General features: G+C 45.6%; 2 protein-coding genes across 3 annotated transcripts in view; both read right to left on the reverse strand.

The window, feature by feature from the left end:
- Positions 1–569: 569 nt before the first annotated feature.
- On the reverse strand, positions 570–3,365 carry LOC142896702 (uncharacterized). Its single transcript, XM_076038559.1, has 2 exons — positions 2,079–3,365; positions 570–2,019 (listed from the first exon to the last, which is right to left on the reverse strand). Exons 1-2 carry the CDS (start codon positions 3,335–3,337, stop codon positions 570–572), a joined length of 2,709 nt encoding a protein of 902 aa, XP_075894674.1. The 5' UTR covers positions 3,338–3,365.
- Positions 3,366–10,798: 7,433 nt separating this feature from the next.
- Positions 10,799–17,547, reverse strand: part of znf281a (zinc finger protein 281a) — a 76,115-nt gene continuing 69,366 nt past the window's right edge. For both annotated transcript variants that reach the window (XM_076038461.1, XM_076038462.1), the window contains 6 exons: positions 15,529–15,989; positions 14,323–14,424; positions 13,943–14,066; positions 13,721–13,804; positions 13,498–13,616; positions 10,799–12,830 (listed from right to left, as the gene is read on the reverse strand). In XM_076038461.1, the coding sequence (XP_075894576.1) occupies positions 11,277–12,830; positions 13,498–13,616; positions 13,721–13,804; positions 13,943–14,066; positions 14,323–14,424; positions 15,529–15,936 (2,391 nt within the window). In that variant the 5' untranslated portion in view covers positions 15,937–15,989 and the 3' untranslated portion in view covers positions 10,799–11,276. The remainder of the gene's footprint in view (positions 12,831–13,497; positions 13,617–13,720; positions 13,805–13,942; positions 14,067–14,322; positions 14,425–15,528; positions 15,990–17,547) is intronic.

Here is a 17,547-nt window from a genome sequence, read left to right on the forward strand (position 1 = left end):
GATTGGACTAAATATTACGGAATAGCTGCCTGGAAAAATCTGCAACACATGACAACACAGGGATTGTAACCTGCTGGAGGGTCGGCGGGGGTAGGGACAGCTGAAGACACTGTGCCTGTACCTGCAACATGAAAGCAGAATCAAGTCAGACAAAACATTTAAAACCGAGTCTCATCAGCACAAAGTTTGATTTATTAAGATTTACCAATTCCTAAACAATTGCATTTCACACTTGAATTTTGTAGGGTGAAAAACTCATAATACATATTATCATTTTCTTCATAATTACATGGGTAGGAAGGGTTTTCGTCCTACCTCCTGGGGTTGCTGTTGAGGAACTAGGGGTACTTCCAGAGGGCGCTATGGTGCTACTGCCTAGGGAGGTTGTTGGAGGGGAAGAGCTGGAGGTGGAGAGTGTACCTCCGTCTGTGCTCTGTGAACTTGTAACTGGACTTGTTCCTGTATGTGTGGTATCTGAACTTGTAGTTGGAGTAATTTCTGTATTTGTGGTAGGTGAACTTGTAGTTGGAGTAGTTCCTGTATGTGTGGTATCTGAACTTGTAGCTGAACTAGTTCCTGTATGTGTGGTATCTGAGCTTGTAGCTGAACTTGTTCCTGTATGGGTGGTAGGTGAACTTGTAGCTGAACTTGTTCCTGTACGTGTGGTATCTGAACTTGTAGTTGGAGTAATTTCTGTATTTGTGGTATCTGAACTTGTAGCTGAACTTGTTCCTGTATGTGTGGTATCTGAACTTGTAGTTGGAGTAATTTCTGTATTTGTGGTATCTGAACTTGTAGCTGAACTCGTTCCTGTATGTGTGGTAGGTGAACTTGGAGTTGGAGTAATTTCTGTATTTGTGGTAGGTGAACTTGTAGTTGGAGTAATTTCTGTATGTGTGGTATCTGAACTTGTAGTTGGAGTAATTTCTGTATGTGTGGTAGGTGAACTTGGAGTTGGAGTAATTTCTGTATTTGTGGTAGGTGAACTTGGAGTTGGAGTAGTTCCTGTATGTGTGGTATCTGAACTTGTAGCTGAACTTGTTCCTGTATGTGTGGTAGGTGAACTTGGAGTTGGAGTAGTTCCTGTATGTGTGGTATCTGAACTTGTAGTTGGAGAAGTTCCTGTATGTGTGGTATCTGAACTTGTAGCTGAACTTGTTCCTGTATTTGTGGTATCTGAACTTGTAGCTGAACTTGTTCCTGTACGTGTGGTATCTGAACTTGTAGTTGGAGTAATTTCTGTATTTGTGGTAGGTGAACTTGGAGTTGGAGAAGTTCCTGTATTTGTGGTATCTGAACTTGTAGCTGAACTTGTTCCTGTATGTGTGGTATCTGAACTTGTAGTTGGAGTAATTTCTGTATGTGTGGTATCTGAACTTGTAGTTGGAGTAATTTCTGTATTTGTGGTATCTGAACTTGGAGTTGGAGTAGATCCTGTATGTGTGGTATCTGAACTTGTAGCTGAACTTGTTCCTGTATGTGTGGTATCTGAACTTGTAGTTGGAGTAATTTCTGTATGTGTGGTATCTGAACTTGTAGTTGGAGTAATTTCTGTATTTGTGGTATCTGAACTTGGAGTTGGAGTAGATCCTGTATGTGTGGTATCTGAACTTGTAGCTGAACTTGTTCCTGTATGTGTGGTATCTGAACTTGTAGTTGGAGTAATTTCTGTATGTGTGGTAGGTGAACTTGGAGTTGGAGTAATTTCTGTATGTGTGGTATCTGAACTTGTAGTTGGAGTAATTTCTGTATGTGTGGTATCTGAACTTGTAGCTGAACTTGTTCCTGTATGTGTGGTATCTGAACTTGGAGTTGGAGTAATTTCTGTATGTGTGGTATCTGAACTTGGAGTTGGAGTAATTTCTGTATTTGTGGTAGGTGAACTTGGAGTTGGAGTAGTTCCTGTATGTGTGGTATCTGAACTTGTAGCTGAACTGCTTCCTGTATGTGTGGTAGGTGAACTTGCAGTTGCAGTAGTTCCTGTATGTGTGGTATCTGAACTTGTAGCTGAACTGCTTCCTGTATTTGTGGTAGGTGAACTTGGAGTTGGAGTAGATCCTGTATTTGTGGTATCTGAACTTGTAGCTGAACTGCTTCCTGTATGTGTGGTATCTGAACTTGGAGTTGGAGTAGATCCTGTATGTGTGGTAGGTGAACTTGTAGCTGAACTTGTTCCTGTATGTGTGGTATCTGAACTTGTAGTTGGAGTAATTTCTGTATGTGTGGTATCTGAGCTTGTAGCTGAACTTGTTCCTGTATGTGTGGTATCTGAACTTGTAGTTGGAGTAATTTCTGGATGTGTGGTAGGTGAACTTGGAGTTGGAGTAATTTCTGTATTTGTGGTATCTGAACTTGTAGTTGGAGAAGTTCCTGTATGTGTGGTATCTGAACTTGTAGCTGAACTTGTTCCTGTATGTGTGGTATCTGAACTTGTAGCTGAACTGCTTCCTGTATGTGTGGTAGGTGAACTTGCAGTTGCAGTAGTTCCAGTTGATGTGGCCTCTACTGGACTAGTTGTTGCTGTGGTCTGTGAACTTGGAGTTGGAGTAGTTCCCGTTGCTGTGGTCTGTGAACTTGTAGATGGACTAGTACCTGTATGTGTGGTCTGTGAACTTGGAGTTGAAAAACTTCCAGATGACGGGGTCTGTGAACTTCCAGTTGGAGTAGTTCCAGTTGCTGTGGTCTGTGAACTTGTAACTGGACTAGTTGCTGTTGGTGTGGTCTGTGAACTTGGAGATGGAGTAATTGCTGTATGTGTGGTAGAAGAACTTGTAGTTGGAGTAGCTCCCGTTGCTGTGGTCTGTGAACTTGTAGATGGACTAGTACCTGTATGTGTGGTATCTGAACTTGGAGTTGAAAAAGTTCCAGATGACGGGGTCTGTGAACTTCCAGTTGGAGTAGTTCCAGTTGCTGTGGTCTGTGAACTTGTAACTGGACTAGTTGCTGTTGGTGTGGTCTGTGAACTTGGAGTTGGAGTAGTTCCTGTATGTGTGGTAGAAGAACTTGTAGTTGGAGTAGTTCCCGTTGCTGTGGTCTGTGAACTTGTAGATGGACTAGTACCTGTATGTGTGGTAGAAGAACTTGTAGTTGGAGTAGTTCCCGTTGCTGTGGTCTGTGAACTTGTAGATGGACTAGTACCTGTATGTGTGGTATCTGAACTTGGAGTTGAAAAGGTTCCAGATGACGGGGGCTGTGAACTTCCAGTTGGAGTAGTTCCAGTTGCTGTGGTCTGTGAACTTGTAACTGGACTAGTTGCTGTTGGTGTGGTCTGTGAACTTGGAGTTGGAGTAGTTCCTGTATGTGTGGTAGAAGAACTTGTAGTTGGAGTAGTTCCCATTGCTGTGGTCTGTGAACTTGTAGATGGACTAGTTGCTGTTGGTGTGGTCTGTGAACTTGTAACTGGACTAGTTGCTGTTGGTGTGGTAATAGTAGTCGTTACAGCTGTTGTGGTCTCTGAACTTGTAGTTGTAGTAGTTCCAGTTGATGGGGTCTGTGAACTTCCAGTTGGAGTAGTTACAGTTGATGTGGTCTCTGAACTTGTAGTTGTTACTTTTGTTGGGCTCGGTGAAACTGTCGATGCGCTGCTGGTTTCTGTTGTGATCTGTGCAACTGAAAAATGGGTGGCATTTGAACTTTGAGTCGAACTATTCGTTCGATTTATGGTGGTTGCTGTGGCTGTGCTTTTTGATTCTGTTGTTGTAGTCTGGCCTTCCAATGTCACTCCTGCGATCAAATCAAAACATACAAAAAATTAGTCTTGACGTAAGAAAGTAGCTCCTGGAAGCTTCAAAACAATGTGGATGCTGCAAGAAAATGTTCCTCGAATGCTGCAATAGCAGCTGTTTTCAGGAAGCGGAATTGGCAGAACAATGTCAATGAGAACTTAAATGTATAAGAGAACAGAAAACCTTCACAGGCTTTTATCATTCTTTAAATTAGTTTTGTATTCTTACAAATATCACAGACAAATATCTGTGATTGCAGACAACAAAAAGATTGTCACTTCATACACTTTTGCCAATACTGAGACAGAAAACCAGTGTTTACAGCAACAAATGATGTCACTCAATCCCTGCCAATTTACTGGCCCTGTGTTTTAAGGGGGACTATGGAAGCCAATGGGAAGTCTGAGCGGCAACAGGGACCGTTGGGGGTATTTTATAAGAACCTCCGCTGTCTAGTTTTGCTCACCATCAGTGTGCATTCAATGATTATGACCAAAGTCCATTTATTGAGTGGCACAGAGCAAACAATCCGCAAAGAGTCATATGCAGTACATGCGTTACACAAAGAGTTCTCAAGAAAGTCATCACCCCAAGGACAAGGACGTTTTGAGAAAACAACTCACTGGATCTTGCAACAGCGTTTAATGATTTAACGGAAATATCTTCATCTTTCAAAACACATCATCATCATCATCTTTCAAAACACATAATAAAAACATAAAAAAGATAAGAACAATGGGTCTTTATGATCCCTGTGCACAAGCAAACTGACCGAAGTAACCATGACTGTGACTTAACAGGAAAAAAAGAGAGCTACACGTCTCATCACAAAACACAGCGTCGGCAGTAGGTTAGGTCAATTGTTCAGGAAAACCAAAAGGCAGCACTAAGTGTCTGCACTTGAAAGAGCAACGTTATTAGCTGCGCAATCTTGCTTTGTGTGTTGAACGGCGAGCCGCATCCCCGCGGATTTAACCCCCAGCCAGATAATCCAGTGCAGACACAAAGGGGATGACCGGGGCAAGCAGACGCACACTGGAGAAGATGAGGATAAGAAGGGCTTAATTCAACCACTGAGGTGGTCCAAGGAGGCCGAGGGGGACTATGGCTCTCACAGCTTTGACTCGCTGCAATGCGTCTACAGAGTTGTAATTTTGATGCTGCACATTTGGCACTCGTGTGGTGTATCGGGCTGCAGACTGTGGGATTGAGGTTCGATTTAGGTCAATAACTGTGACGTGGAACATTTTTGAATGTGTCATTGGTCTGCAGCCCGGTTTCTCAAATGTTTTGTATCCAGCACGCTGTTTGCCAAAATAGAAGAGCTAGTGAGGCAAATAGGGTGGCGGGTTCTCCTTGCAAAAGGAGGAGCTCTTGTAGAAAACACTCGCAAATTTTGAAAGGATGTGATCCGAGACAAAAATGCTAGTGGCAAGCTCACAGCCAGCCGGGTCAGCTAATGAGGACAAACCTTTTGATCACATCCTGTTTTATGAGCCCCTGTTTTTTGGGGTTTTTTTTCAGGGTGCCTTAGAAAAGTTCACAGCGCTTCAACTGCTCCTCACAGGTCAGTTTCCCCCAGCGAACACCGTGGAAGCTAAACCAGGCCTCAGGGCTTCCACTTCAAAGCAGACACCGGGTCGCCGGGAGCGACCTCACAAGATCAACAGGAAGCTTTCTATTTAACTAACAGAGTGCAGACTTGGCCAGAACCTGGTGAAGAGGACAGCTGAGAACATGAGAAGGTGGAGACTGCAGCTGTCGAGCAGCAGCACATGAGGTGAAGTTTTGTAATATAGCCTTAAAGTCAGATGACCTAAAACATGTCTTACCTTTGGCAAAAATCCATCATAAAATTCGACTGATGGTACTATTTATATCTGATATATTTAGATCTGATGATGATTAAGCATAGCTCAGTCATCTTTACAACAAGAAACAATAAATAAATAAATGAATGAATAAATAAATAAACTATTTCATTTGTAATGCACATGTGTATTTTTCTCACCCAACAACAAACAATTTGCCCCAAGTCTGTCAATAAATTGTAGGGTGTTTTACACAGTAAACAGATTTTCTTTTTTTTTAATTATTATAAAAAAAAATTTTAAAAAAGGGGAAACAAATATTATTATTGTGGAAGTGCAGACACACTGGTAGGGGAAGTACAGGAAATTGAAAAGAACAACCTCACTCATCTATTCTCGCCCTACTTTAATTCAGACGACAGACGATAACACAAAACCTCAAGTGCAGTTATGACCCTCTGATTCACCAATGCGCAGAAACTTGGTTAGGGCGGACACCAAGTGTTGCAACTGGGTGGTGACAGATGGCTCAGAGGAGCTTCTGCACATATCATATCCAATTAAAGCTCCGCTGGCACATGTCTTGCACTTACCCAGCGAGACTTAGTGGCCTAATCCAACGAGGATACAGTGGAAAAGGCAGCAGCAACAACAAAGAGCTTTAAGTGTGTCGAGGAAGTGGACAAAACTGCATTTAAGTGCCTCAAATGGAGGTTTAACTCCGTGCCCAGGAGCAGAGGAAGAACTGAGAGGACACAACCAGTACGAGGAACGTGAGTCGGTAGCGGATCAACTTGGTTTTTCCAGTAGCTTCAATTCATAATGTACCATAAAAAAACATAAATGCTGCATCAAAGGCAGAAGGCAAATGTCCTTGTTATGGATGTGACCTAGAGAAGCATCGGCCTCACAGAGCTCCTCACAGAGTTCCTCACACTCTTCTCAGTCATGAACCAAACATGGAGTCTCTCAAATGTTCTTTGTTTTTGTTTTGTTTTTTAATTGAGAGATTACAACTGGTTCAGGAAGCATTGCTACCATAATGTTGCATTTACATTACAGTACTTTTTGGGGTAACTTTTACCCTTTAACTTCCACAAAGAAAAACGTGAAGGTGCCATGTGACTTTTGGTAAAGTCAACATAGATGTATTGCGTATATTTCATACTTTCAGCATTTTGTTTAAAAAAAAAAAAAAAAAAAAAAAAAAAAAAAAGTGTAAAATTTCATAATTTAATGAACGCGAGTACAAAATAGTGAGGAATAAATAAATACATTGTGCTGTAAATGTGACCTATTTTTCAACTTTACGTTGATGAGGATTTTGATTGGTTGGTGAACGACGTGAACTCACCACTGAAAGCGGCGCTCAGCAGAATCACGGCGGCCAGCCGGCAGGAGAACATGGTGGAAGACTTTGGTTAAAAACCAAACGAACGGACGAACTATTTAAAAAAAAATAATAATAATAAAACAAATTTAAAAAAAAAACAAAACTGAAACTCCAGAAGATTTGAGCTATAGCCTTCCTTCCTTCCTGCCTTCCTCCCTTCTAAACGATGCTGCCCATCACAGGTGACTCTGATCCCGCCGGCCTCCCCCGGGCAGCATTAAGAGCTTTACTGGACTCTTGCTGTGATTGGCCCAAACTCCCGCCACTCATCAGGAGTGCGCGCCGCGTGGCTCCGCCCCGGCGGGCGCCAGAGAACCTGCGTCACAATATTGCAGAAGAAATAAGTCACGCGCATCACGATGTCCTAAATTTGATCAAACGTTTTATTATTATTATTGCGCCGCAATGCGGCCATAGAACTTAAGTTCGATCGATTTCTCGCAAACGTTAAAATGACACACGGGGCCTATATAAGAAATCTTAATAACGCTGTAATAAATAATACTGTCATTAATAACGCTGCTTACGGATGATAAACAAGGGACAATTGTGACGAGGGAATCGATGCACTTACTGTTACACTGACCGTCGCCTCACTCCAGCTCATCAGGTGTAAAGACGTCAGAAGGGGCGACCTGCTGAAGTCGGGGCAGGAGAAATGAGGACGACGTGGGTCAAAGGTCGTGTTGCACTGTATCAGCAAACCTGGTAATGTCACCTTGTAACCACGCATCATTACTGCCATCAAGAGCAAACAGTAACACGGAAATTTCTCTCCATGGTTCTATTGAGAGACAGAATGAGGGCGCGGTCCGACTGATGGTCTACCAGGTGGTGTTTTTCCACTAGCCGTTGACTCACACACACTTCAAGTCAAAAGGCATAGGTTTTTTCCCACTTGTGCTGCTTATGGACCTAAAATGTATTCATTAGTGACCAGTGGACACAGACATTTTCAAGCATCAGCAAATACAACTGATGGACTTGACGCAATTCTTTCTTGAGATTCTTGTCCAGGAGGTAAACATCGTGCTGCGTTCTGCACATCTGGCGCTGCTCAAGCGGGTTGTGGAGTTCACCTGGGTGGGACGCATGAAGGGGCTAATCTTCAACCAAACCACCTATCAGGAAAAAAAATATGACATTTAGAAGAACCAGGAACTGTCCGTCCCCTCCCCCACCTCCCACCCACGTTTTGATTTTATGGTTCTGCTTGGGGCGTGAGCTGAGTGGAGACCGACGATAACTGAACTTCCCCTGATGGAAACATGCACACCTGTCCTCTTCTCGTACCAACAGCTCGCCTCAGTCACACTAGCCTGAAAGAAAAATATCACAGTGATGAATTGCTTGTCATTCCATATAATGGAATCCAGATTAATGTATATTTGCTCCAAAGCTTTTGTCCTGGTCTTGTCACATGTGGTCATGTGACCCACACAGGCACACTCAAGACGCTGAGTATCGGCTGGATGTTTATTGCCGAGTAAATCATTAAGTATCAATGACCTAATTTTAAAATGTGCTGTATCCCTGTATCCCACCCGGCCGGCGCAAATCAGCGCACATATTGACAGGAAATGTGGAGAGTGTAACGCCGACTTCACCTCACTGCCCTTTACAATATCGTGAGCGGGGGAGGGGGAAGTCATATCTGGCCGATGGGAAGTACATTAAATAGTCATAAAACTGAATAAACAGAGTATATGTAGTCATAAAAGATTGAACTTCTTGTATTTGTCTGAGGGCGGACAGATGTGACTTGTCATGTGGCAGATGATGTGCTGATGATTAGGAGTTTGAAACCCACTTTTAATGATTCACCCTCATTCACATAATTGGCTCGTCTACTGTATTAGACATTGCACCAGCACACGGAACACTCCAAAGCACAAAGTAGGACAACTAGTTCACCTCATAACAGTATGGGTTTTCTTTTTCCATTTTTTTATTATGTTCTCCCTAATCAGCTTCATGTTCATGGGTCAATTTTTGGAGGCCGTGTGAAACACGTCACTTGCCCCAACGAATATTAAAACGCAGGATATCATCAGCTACAAAACTGGATGATTAAAAAAGGGGGAAGAAATGTAGTAAAATAAAAATTTATACAAAGGGGGCAAACATTTTCAAAGATATTCAAAAAAATGTAGTGTTTCGTACAGTTTCATCATCAACAACAAACATACTGATTCACGGTGGCAAATCAGACACGACGGTCCAACTGGTGCTGACACAAACCTTTGGAGAGGAAAATTAAAAAAAAATATAATAATAATAATAATCATAATCTCACATTAATGTCACATGCACAATTTTTTTTTTTTTTAAGTTGCCAAGAAACATACAACAGCATCCCTGCTACAGACGTCACAACGGTGTCCCTGCTCTGTTGTGATATGAGGTATATGCAAGGCAAACTCTCGTTTACTCTTCCGGCATAGCGAGAATAATAAAAGAAACAAACAAACAAACAAGTCATAGTACAGCGTTCACCGCCGCACGCCGGCCACCAGGGGGCATCAGAGAACGGGCGAGCGGACTGATCCAGCCACAGCTATACGGAAGACCAGCGCGACTATTGTCTCTATTAAAACAAAAGGAAGTACAGCAGAAACGTGATGAAAATTCAGATGTTACACCGACGGCGACGGGGGCTCGGCGCTGCTGGGAGGTCGCCCGCACCCCCATCAGGTGGGCCTGCTGAGAGGCGGGCGTGAACACCAGGGCCAGAGGGTCCTCACAACACCAGGGGAACATCTCCACGCAGAATGTTGTCCGACGGCCACATCAATTTTATTTCATTTTTTAATTCTTTTTTTTTGTCACTAGGGGTTCCCTCTGTAACTCCGTAAGTTTTTTTTTTTGTTTTTTTAATTTAAAGAAGCAAAACTGCTAAATGGGTAACAAGTTTAAAAAAAAAACTAGGGTCTGGGTGACATTTACATTATCCCGATTAAATTGAGTTTAAAAGCCCCCCCCACCCCCCCTCCCTCAAGCTAGACCCGATCCTAAAAGTACTGAGAACAAGGAAAATATAATAAAAAAAAAAAGAATCCTGTTTTTACACATCAACCCCCCCTCCCCTCACCCCCCACATAAAAGACACCCACTCCCCCCCACCCCCCCGTCACACAGCCAAAATATATTCAACCCGGAAATTGTCTACATATGCCAGAATAACACGTCTCTGTCCAAAATATAAAATACAAATAATATTAATAATATAAAAAACAAGCCAGTCTGCCTCGAAATGCTGACTGGATTCTTCAGAGTGAGAGAGGAGGAAAAAAAATAACCAATAACTGGGGAAGAAGTCGAGGGCTGCGTCAAGGGTTAGAAGGCCTCTCTGATCCTGTCCAACAGCGACCCCTATTGGCCAAAGAGAGGCAATGACATCACTTTTGTTCTCCATAAAAATATACCTCGGACAACATTTACACCACGCCGCTCTCCCTAAACGCCAGCTGGCACTTCCCCCAGAATGATTAAATCTGTTATATTACATTAATATATATATATATTCTTATAAATATATATATATAGATATATATATATATATATGGCCCTTATTGAAGAAGACATGAGTTTCACATTGACACCAAAGTACCATAATCTCTATGTAGCCAAGAAGAAAGTGTTCAGTGCTCGAGGGAGCTGGCAGCAGCAGTCTGTTCACGTCGCACTCACTCACAAGTTTCAAAAAAAAAAGATAAAAGGACAAAAAAAGAAACGATCATTGATCTGAACTTCTGACAGACGGAGGGAGCGCTCGCTGCACCTCGCAGGCTTCTTTGTCTCTGCTTTTGTTTTTCCTGAGTAATACTTGCACATGTAACAGACGCAAATTCTTATTTTTGCTTTGACAATTGTTTTTTTTGTTTTTTTGCCATTTCATTTCTGGGCTATTCCCTGCCATCACCTTGTACCACCCACCTACTATTACTACTATTATTATTATTATCGTTTGAGTTTTTGCTTCAGAAACGTCAGTTTGATTGCTCATAAAACATATGCAGCGCTGCTCCACCTGCAAAAAAGGTACTTGCATTTCTTTTTTTTTTTCATAATCAGGCTAACAATCACTATTGTGATGATAATAAACAGTAAATTTAAAAAATGAAGGAACTATTTTTTGAATTGCATCTGCAGGCAGCCCTGGAGGCCGTTCACGGCGGAGGGGTGAGTGTGGAAATGGCATCAATGGAATTAAAAAATATCAATATTCAAAAAATAACAACAAAAAAAAACAGCTGCAGTAAAATAATAAAATTCCAACATGAAGTTGGAGGACAGCGTGTTCTCTCTCTCTCTCTCTCTCTCTCTCTCCCCCTTTGTCTCGTTCGCTCATCTGAAGCTTTGGCTTGTTGTCGTTTTGGAACCTGTACTCACTGGCTCGTTGACATCGGATAACAAGCTGGAAAACCCTGAGAATTCAGACACGGGCGTCCGTATCTGGTGGTCGACCTCCCCGCGGGAGTCAGCGCCGTAGGAGGGCAAACCGCGGCCGTCTGACTTGAACTGGGAGCCGAAGGCCTGAGCAAAGTTCTCAATCTGGTAGGAGGGCTTGGAGGCGTCCAGAGGGGCCAGCTCCTGCTGCGGCTCCTTCTGGCTGCTCAGGTCGGAGGGGCTGATCTGGTAGGAGGTGGGAGGAGTGGAGGAGGAGGAGGAGTGATGCTTCTCCATCTGCTCACTCAGCTCCTGAGACGGCGTGAGCTGCTGGTGTGCGGCGGCAGCGGCCTCCAGGCCGCCCAGGTGGAAGCCGTGCTGCTGCTGCTGCTGCTGCTGCTGCTGCTGCTGCAGCGGCGGCGACGAGCTGGTCAGCATCACAAAGTGGGACTTTGGCACGGTGGAGGGCAGCGAGGGCGAGGCCGCCAGCTGGCCGAAGCCGCACTCCAGCGGCGACGTGGTGTAGACGCTTTTGTCGGAGAAAAGCGGGTTCCCCGAGTGGGAGCTGGTGAAGGCCGGCGACGGGCCCGCCGGGAAGCTGGCACTGTTGCTGGTGCGCTCCAGCGCCTGCAGCAGGAAGCGCGAGTACTCGTGCATCATGACCATCTTGTCGCCCGACGGGCTGGCGACGGCGTCGCCGTTGTGGCTCAGGTCGGTGGCGCAGGCGGCGGCGGCGTGGTTCAGCTCCACGTGGTGGTCGCCGATGTAAAAGTGGGCATCGTGGTGCGAGCCGTTGGGCTTCTGCGTGTAGTGGTCCAGCAGGCTCTGCAGCACCTCGTCCGGGATGCCCGGAGGGGCGTCGCTGTCCAGCACGCCGGAGACCACGGGCTGCTGGGAGGACATGTGGCCCACGGCCACATCGTACTCGCCGCTGGTGCCCACCGCCGACACCGCCGAGCCGGGCGGGTTTGCGTTGCTGGCGGCGTGGAGGTAGCGCCGCTTCTTGATGAACTGCATGGCGTCGTAGTAGGTGTTGCTGGTGGAGCCCACCTTGGCGCCCTGCATGAGGTCCAGGTCGCCCAGGACGCCGCCCGGCGCCAGGGAGCTCTCTTTGGCCCCTCCCACCGCCCCCTTGGCCGAGTTCTTCCGATTGGCCTTCTTGAAGGCCATCTTGGGGGCGTGGCCGTGGTGGTGGACCTGCAGCGTGCTGGGCCCCGGCGGCTCGGTGGAGGACGACACCGTCTGGTTCTGCGTGGTGTACTCGTGGAGGCTGTAACCTGCGGACACAGGGGGGTCCTGGATGTGAGCCGCCCTCGCCCCCCCTGCGCCCCCCTTCTTCCTTTTGCGCTCGCCCCCCTCCCCAGTGTTTTTGGAGCGCCTCTTCCTCCCAGTGGTTCCCTGAGTGATTCCGTAGCTGCCGTCGCCAAAGGCCAAGTCCATCATGCCGGGATTCTTCATGGCGTCGCCACACGTTCGCTTGTGCTTGAGCAGCCGATCGGTCCTGGAAAAATACTGCAGGAGGAGAAGAAAATTAATATTTAGTCACCAACCTCGTTGAACCTGAGCGCTGCGTCATGGGCACTGTGAAGGGAAACTAGTTTGTACACTCTTCTCAGTTTGCCTTTAGTTATATATTAGTATCAATGCTACGCATCTATGTGAAGACGCTGGCCAGAATACGAATGTCTTTATTGTCATTGTACAAAGTACAACGAAATGAATAAAGTGTGTAATCCCTGCCGGTACCATTCGTTTAGCATAAACCCATTGAGGAACAAACAAAACCACACACTAAACACAACAGAATAAAAAGGTGTCCGTGAAACACACAATCACATACAACACATTCATCCTATAGCAGCGTTGAGTGCGTTTAATACATATATCATGATCAAGATTCAACACTTTGTTTCTATTAATCAGAGTTCACCTAAACTTCCCAATCATTTTGTTTTCAAGATATTGTCATTTTTGAATCTATATAAATTTAAGCGCGATTACAAAAGAAGCAAAAAAAGAATAAAATTGCATTTTAGACGCAGCTTTTTAGAGTTGAGCCATTTTTCGAACAGGCCTGCGGGCCACTAATGTGGTCCTCGAGGGGCTACCTGGTGCCCGCGGGCCACGTGTCAGTGACCCTTGATCCAGAGCAACAGGGGTGTCTTGAGCGCTCACTGACCTGTTGGCAGGTCTCACACCTGTACGGCTTCTCTCCGCTGTGCGTCCTCTTGTGCCGCTCCATGTGGTACTTCTGGATGAACCGCATGTTGCACTGGTCGCAGCTGAATGGCTTCTCTCCTGCACACACAGAGCCAAAGAGTTTTATTGGTGGTGGTGGGGGGATGGGGTTCTTCAGGATGGCAGATGACCACGACGATGAAGAATCAGGGCAATCGTCTCACCGCTGTGGATCTTCTCGTGTCGCTGGAGGAGGTACTTCTGGATGAAACTCATGCTGCACTGGCTGCACTGGAAGGGTCTCTCGCCTGGAAACAAACGCAAAACCGCACACAGCGCCAGGTTCATACAGGGCCCTTTGCCTCCGAGTGGAATTGGACGATCTTTGCACGACGTTCCAATCATTTATTGGATTGTTCGCCAATTGTGTAAAAACCCGGGCTTACCAGTGTGGATGAGGACGTGTCTGCGGAGGTGGTAGGAGCTTCTGAAGGACGCCGCGCAGTGCTCGCAGATGTGAGGCTTGTTTCCCGGCGACAGGCTGCCTCCATCAGCCTCCAGCATCATTGACTGCAGTGAAAGACAGAGAGAGGAGGCCGTTTCTTCAGACATGGACAAACTCAAGTAATCAAGACCAGTAAAGCAATCCATACAAAAGAAAAAGGGACAACAGTTTTTGGAAGAACATTTAGAGATACTGTTAAAGCTCTTATTTTCCAGCCAAAGTACCAAAATATGCTTATTTGGATTCATTTGCCAACAAAGCATTTAATTCTAGCGGGACGCCAAAAGCCAGAATAACGGCTGGTAGATAAACATGTCCAACCTTTGCCTCGCCCCTCTTCCTTCTCCGTTTACCCTGCTGTCCATCACCGTTTGACCTCCGACCTTTGCTCCCAGTGGGCTGCTTCCCTAACAGACTCGGCGGCTGTGAGGAGGATGACAGAGAGAGAGAGAGAGAGAGAGTGAGGGGGTGCCACGATGGGACACAGCCTGATTGGAGGTTGAGGGTCTGACCACGCGTCCAAGTCCACCAACAGAAGACGCGTCACGGCCGTGTCTTGTGGTCTGGCAAGGTTCCATGTGGCTGGGAGTCATCCACATCCTTTCAATGTTCGGGCCCTTTCATCAGTGTGCAGCCTGTGACTTCACAGCCCGTTGTTTCAAGACCAAAGACGCAGACAAAGACCCGCAGATAGAATCTTTTCTGACGGGGCAAACGTGGAAGCACCTGCTGCCCTCCAATCTGTCTAATTTGTAGGTGCTGATGGGTGTATAGAAAGGAACAGAACAACACTAACTTGCCAGTCAGACGATTAATGTCTTGTTCTAGAATAAATCCTTTAATGTGGTGGCAGATTGGGCAGATTATTAAAACCCAACACGATGGAAACAATGAATTGTTCCTCTTTTTTTCCCATTATTCCCAGCCCCAACACTTAAAGCTTTTGTTAATAGTGCGCTTGTGTGCACTTCTATTTGAATGAACACAAAAGGTGGCTGGGCTGAATTGAGAGCTCCAACAAGACAGCTGTGTCCTTGCCGTGACGTTTTCATTCACACGGCAGCGGCGTGACCTCACGCTAACTCGCGTAGGCTTTTCTTTTCTTTTTCGCATCTCCAGGTGTCAGTGGATTTGTGTTGCTGCGAGTTCTCGTCAGCGTTAAATAAAACTGACATATTGCGCGCAATTGTTAATTTGTTTTTCGTTGTATCAACTCGGATGCATTTTGGCGACATAAAAAAATGAGAAACAACTCAAGACTGTTTTAGAACAAACAGACCACATGATGTATCGGTCATTTTTAAAAACACAAGCCAGGAAGTGCAGAAAATATTTGTTTTAAAGTTTCTCATGAAAATCTGACTTGGGTTTTTTTTTTTTTTTTTTTTTTTAATCTAAATTAAGAAAAATAAAAATAAACTGCCATGTGCCAAGCCCACCAAAATGGGGTTACAAGGCCAAAATCCAACACAGTAAACCTGCAAAAGCAGAGCGCTCCAGATGGAAACTCCCACCACCAGTACTCACGTTTGCCATGTTGTAGTCGTGCACCAGCAGGCCCTGGTTGTTGCTGACGGTCACCTCCAGCAGCTCGGCGCTCTTCCCGAGCACGCCGGGGTACAGCGGAAAGTGATAATCTTGCTCAGACAATTTCTCCTGCTTGATGCCCATGGTGTGCACGTAGCCGTCCAGCCCCGCGCTCGTCATGAGGCCACCATGGGAGTCCAGGCTGCAGTCGGGCGAGTTGCGCTCCTTCTTCAAGATCAAGTCTTCCGGCGACGGCAGGTGCGGCATGACCGAGTGCGCAGACAGCCGGGTGAAGCTGGACACCGGCGGCAGGTGGCTGAACATGATCATGCCGCCGCCAAAGTTGGAGTCCATGCTCCCGTTGGAGCGCAGGAAGTCGCTGGGTAGTTTGTCCTGAATGATGCTCATGGTGGACGCCGGTGGGCCGAAAAACTTATAGGGCAGCGGCGGTAACTCTCATCCTGGAAGGGTTACAACAATGACAAGTGTAAGAATTGATAGCTTTTATCTCCATTAATATCAGAGTTTTAAAATATAAAAGTATGGTTTGGATTGAACTTGAGCTCAGTGAAGGTTCAGATGCTCCACTTAGTTTTAAAATTTGACGGGTTGAATAATTTTAAAGAGGAAACAAACAAAGACACCGACACCACTTGTTTGCACGTGTTGTGATGCTCAAAGATCAAACTTTGTAATAATAAAACATCAACAACCTCCACCCCTTTCAAAGCCTTTAGATGCCTTAGTGCGGTTGTTCCAAGTATAGAAAACACACACTGTGTATGTTTTGTACCGACACGTGGCTCAGCGATCCTCTGTGACGGATCACCACTACTAGACACAATTGACAGACAGCCACGAGAAGGACGCAAGTAAATCTTCGAGTGCAGGAATCCCTGTCACAGCCTCTGATCTCACAACTGGACGTTTTAGTCGGATTAATACCGACGATTTTCGGGTCAACAAAGGGCTACTGTCTGGCACAGCGACGGCGAGTGGAAATGGGCAAAAGTCCGCCAGCAACGCCACACAAAATTCCCTCAGGATGATTAACGGGGTGTGCGAGTGTGTGTCTGTGTGTGTGTTTAGACACTGACAGGGGAGGGAAAAGGTCAGTGGGGCTGCGTGGCCAGACACAACACAAGATGAAGAATGAGAGGATTGAAGTTGTATGTTAATCTGTGTGATGGGTCTGTCTGACCCAGTCATCCTATTTGCATGAGCTTATCTGCCAATGAGAGTCAACAGCCTGCATTAGCGAGACTGGTGTTGTAATTGTGCAGCTGTGGTATAGATAAACGTGCGTGGATTTGTAGTTGGTCCAAACATCAGATTTGCAGATTATTTATTTTTTTTTATTACGTCGAAATGTTAGGAATGATAACAAATGGTTGAACGCTGGTTAAAAAGGAGCTAAAAAAATAAAAATAAAAATAAAAAAAAACAACCCAACAACAACAACAAAGGAAATGTGATGCAAAATGCCACATTTCCGACATGTTGTTTCAGCAGCGTTAATTAAAAAGAATGTGTAAATAAAACGGCGACGTTAAGCAGTGATTCAAGTGAAAGACATCCCCGTGAGAAGCTGTTTCACATCTGACGCCGCGTTAGCATCAATCACCTCCTCAGCTAACCACACGCCAACTTACATGACAAAAAAAAAATGGCTCTGACCAACTCCATCCGTCGCCGACGCGGTTCTTGCGGACAAACTGTGTTCCGACTTAAAGTCCCGCAGCCCGTTTCATCGCAAGCTGGCCACGCGTTCTCCACAATTAGCCACCTAGCACGGCGCCTGGCTCGGCACTCTTGCGGGGGCCCCCTTCGCCGTCTTCTTTGTGATGCGGGATCAACCAATAATTAATATGGCCATGCAAAATAACAAGCTCGGCGCCGGTGGACGCCGAAGCAAACGTGAGCGGAGCGGGAGAAGTGGCTCAAACGCAAGGCGGCGGAAAAATCCGAGACTAGCCAACTTCTGGTGGCAAAACGCGGCTAAGCGGTTAATTTCAGTTT

This window comes from Nelusetta ayraudi, unplaced genomic scaffold, assembly GCF_046127955.1.
Source record: "Nelusetta ayraudi isolate G7.1 ecotype Tasmania unplaced genomic scaffold, CSIRO-AGI_Nayr_v1 ptg000057l, whole genome shotgun sequence".
Taxonomy (NCBI): domain Eukaryota; kingdom Metazoa; phylum Chordata; class Actinopteri; order Tetraodontiformes; family Monacanthidae; genus Nelusetta; species Nelusetta ayraudi.

Excerpts from the sequence above, each read along its gene's own strand:
- LOC142896702 (XM_076038559.1), bottom strand. The coding sequence starts at position 3,337 with ATGGGAACTACTCCAACTACAAGTTCTTCTACCACACATACAGGAACT. Across the intron at positions 2,020-2,078 it reads GGAAGCAGTTCAGCTACAAG|GAAGCAGTTCAGCTACAAGT; the intron begins TTCAGATACCAC and ends CCACAAATACAG.